Source organism: Chinchilla lanigera, unplaced genomic scaffold, assembly GCF_000276665.1.
Source record: "Chinchilla lanigera isolate Chin_1 unplaced genomic scaffold, ChiLan1.0 scaffold00068, whole genome shotgun sequence".
Classification (NCBI taxonomy): Eukaryota; Metazoa; Chordata; class Mammalia; order Rodentia; family Chinchillidae; genus Chinchilla; species Chinchilla lanigera.
Genome location: NW_004955469.1, coordinates 6338091 through 6341155, shown reverse-complemented (window position 1 = coordinate 6341155; position 3065 = coordinate 6338091). Strand labels below are relative to the sequence as shown.

Genomic DNA, 3065 nt, shown 5'->3' with positions numbered 1-3065 from the left:
CAAGGTCCTCAGTTTGACTAGGTACCGAAAAAGCAAAACAGAACAAGATACTAGGAGAATCAAGCACAAGCTCCTGAGTTGGATTCCTGGTACCAAACAAAAAAAAAAGAAAGAAAAAAAGTAATAGGAGGGTAACAATGGTTAATACATTGCATATTGTTATCCTTAAATTAGTTACTCAGAATACAAGGTATAGATATTAAATCGTCCAAGTAATATTAGCACAAACCTTTCTTTTCAAGGAACTAAGAGAAATTAGTAGTATATCTTAACTATTTTGTATAATATGTATGTATTTTAAGAAGCTTAATTTAAAAAGGGATCTTGCACAAAATGAATCTTTTCAGGTATGTGTGTGTGTGTGTGTGTGTGTGTGTGTGTGTGTTGCTGGGGGTTGATCTCAGGGCCTTCACATTCCCAGCTTTTTTTATTTTGTATTTTGAGACAGGGTCTCACTAAGTTGCAAAGTTGCCCAGCCTGGACTCACACTTGCAATCCTCCTGTCTCAGCCTCCCAGGGTGCTGACATGGCAGGTGTGCATCACCGTGCCTGGTCTCAGTATGTATGTTTTAAATGCTCCTAGATGTAGAATTTTAAAAGAAAGAAAATGGTCCTAGAAGTTTCTTGTCTTTTTTTTTTTTCCTTTTGGTTTTTTTCCGGTACCAGGAATCAAACTCACGACCTTATGCTTGCCAGGCAGGCGCTGTGCCGCTGAGCTAAATCCCCAGCCCCCAGAAGTTTCTTGTCTTATGCTAGCTCTCTTCATATGTTAAAACTGCAAGTTCAACTTAGTGCCAGTGGGCCAGAGGCAGCTCCTGGGCTCTTACAAACATTGTCCCCCATGAGACCTGCTGTTTCCATGAGTTTCGGTATAGAGCTGACCATTTAGATCCTTGCTGCAAAGCTCTTTCAGTTGGATCCGTATGAACTGCATATGCACTGATCCCCAGCTTTTATTCTTCCATGACTAAGAAGTAACAAGTGAAAAGCAATAAAAAGCCAGCACCTAGAAGATCCACTATTATCCAAAACAATTAACTCTAATCAAAAATGATACAAGTTCTTAGAATCTTATTTTTCAGTCTTTCTTCTTTCCATTCTGTCACATTAAGTGCATCAAACCAAATATATCTGTAAGAGAAATCTCAGAGTTCCATTTTTAGCCATAGTTTAATATCATTACATGAAATGTTTTTTTGGCAGGGGGACAGGGTCTCAGTATGTAGCCCAGGCTGGCCTTGAACTCACCATAATCCTCCTGCCTCAGCCTTCCCAGTGCTAGGATTAAAAATAACATCACTACACCTGGTATGAAATTCAAAACGATACTCTGTTACCAACTAACAGATAGTTGGGTCTCAAAGTTCTTTGTAATATAAATAGAATTTCACTTTAAAGCCAATTCAGACTTATTTTAAGACAGCAACTAAAAAAGTCTGTAAAATAAATATGTTTCCCTGAGACCAAACTATAGTTAGAATCACTGTTTACTTAGAAAGGTAAAAACACACTAGTGTCTTTTAGCCACCCTAGTAAGTTTAGGAGCAAACCCTGACATAATCTCAACGACGTGTCAGATTTTCAAACAATATTGTTTCAAGGAAGCGTTTTTTGCCTGTAATTCCACCACTGGGGGTCTGGGGAGCGGGAGGCAGGAGGACTGCGGTGAGCTCGAAGCCGCACAGTGAGTTTAAGGGCAGCCTGAACTGCACATGCAGACCCTGTCTCAAAAAAAAAAAAAAAAAAAAAAAAAAAAAAAAAAAAAAGACCGTTTTTGTCTCTGAGGCCCCTTCTCCGAAGTTTTGCAGTGAAGAAAACGTTCATGATCTGTGCTGCCACAGCTGTGTGTGCGCAAGACAACAAAGTCACTGCTCCTACTTCCAGCACAGCAAAAGGCGCAGAATCAAGAATCGTCCTAGAGCCTTTCTTTGCCCTTCGCGGGACCCCAGCAAACACGCTCAGGGAGCAACGGCCACCAGCCCCGGCGAGCCCCGGTCGGCCGCAGGCGCCGGCAGCCGGCCGAGCGGCCTCACCTCCATGCGGGACGCGGAAGACGACGCGGGCCCCGGCCAGGCCCCCAACTTCTCGGGCCTGGAGCGTTGGCAGCAGCGGAGGTCCCTCGCGGCAGCCATGGCGAGAAGGGGCGAGGAGGGGAAACTGAGGCCTCGCGGGGTGGGGGTGGGACGGTGCGCGTGGCCGGGTGGTGGGCGAGGATCGCACTCCAGGCGCTGGGGCTGCTGCCGCGTGGGCTGTTGCTTTTGTTTTGTTGTGTTTTTTGTTTTGCTTAGTTAAGGACTTGGGGGCAGGCAGAGGAACAGAAAGGGTATTCACTGTCAGACGGAGGCCACAGCCAGCAGAAGGACTTTCAGTAACAGACCTGCCCTCCGTGACCCCCCAGTTGGGTATTGAACCCAAGGCCTTCACACTGAGCTACATCCCCATGTCTTTTTTATTATTTTAACACAGGGTCTTCTGGTCTCTAAATTGCCCGTGTGGCACTGGAACTTACTTGCTGCCCTCTTGCCTCAGCCTCCCCAAGTGCTGGTACTGCTCGAGGTCCCCAGGCCAGGCTCCAGGCTTCTTTCCTGAGCCGTGGGTTGAACGTGGAGCTGTGATCCATGAACCTGGCTTGCTTCTGATTCAAAGAAACAGACTAACATTTGAGGCAGTGAGTGAAGCATGAAAGAGTGAAGTATTCCGTGACGTGGAGGAGCTGCGGTGAGTGGGGATGCTGGTATTGCAGGTGTGCACTGAAGCCTGCATGAAAGTAACGCAGGGGATGGCAGGTGAAGAGTGGGTAGATTAGGATTAAACAAGATGGGGTTCACATACTTTTGTTTTATATGTGATTGAAATTTTTCATAATAAAAAAAGACTTTTAAAAAAACTACTCAAGTCCTGGGTAATCATGACTATGGAGGAACAAGAAAACAGCCTGTTGCTAGACACAGGTGCGAGTCTCTCGGTCCTTCTTTTCAATCCTGGCCTTCCCTCCAGCCATCATACCTCAGTGAAAGGAGTCACTGGTGAGGAGGTAATATGCTATTTTTGACAACCCTTAGGCT

General features: G+C 45.5%; 1 protein-coding gene across 2 annotated transcripts in view; it reads right to left on the bottom strand.

Annotated features, from left to right (window-relative positions):
* LOC102025674 (protein FAM228B) overlaps positions 1–3065 on the bottom strand; it is a 50657-nt gene that overhangs the window by 16303 nt on the left and 31289 nt on the right. The window contains exon 1 of one of the 2 annotated variants that reach the window (XM_005400377.2): positions 2034–2221. The exons of the other annotated variant lie outside the window; for it this stretch is intronic. Within the exon in view, the coding sequence (XP_005400434.1) occupies positions 2034–2132 (99 nt within the window). The 5' untranslated portion in view covers positions 2133–2221. Of the gene's footprint in view, positions 1–2033; positions 2222–3065 lie in introns of those variants that run through there. 2 annotated transcript variants of the gene reach the window in all.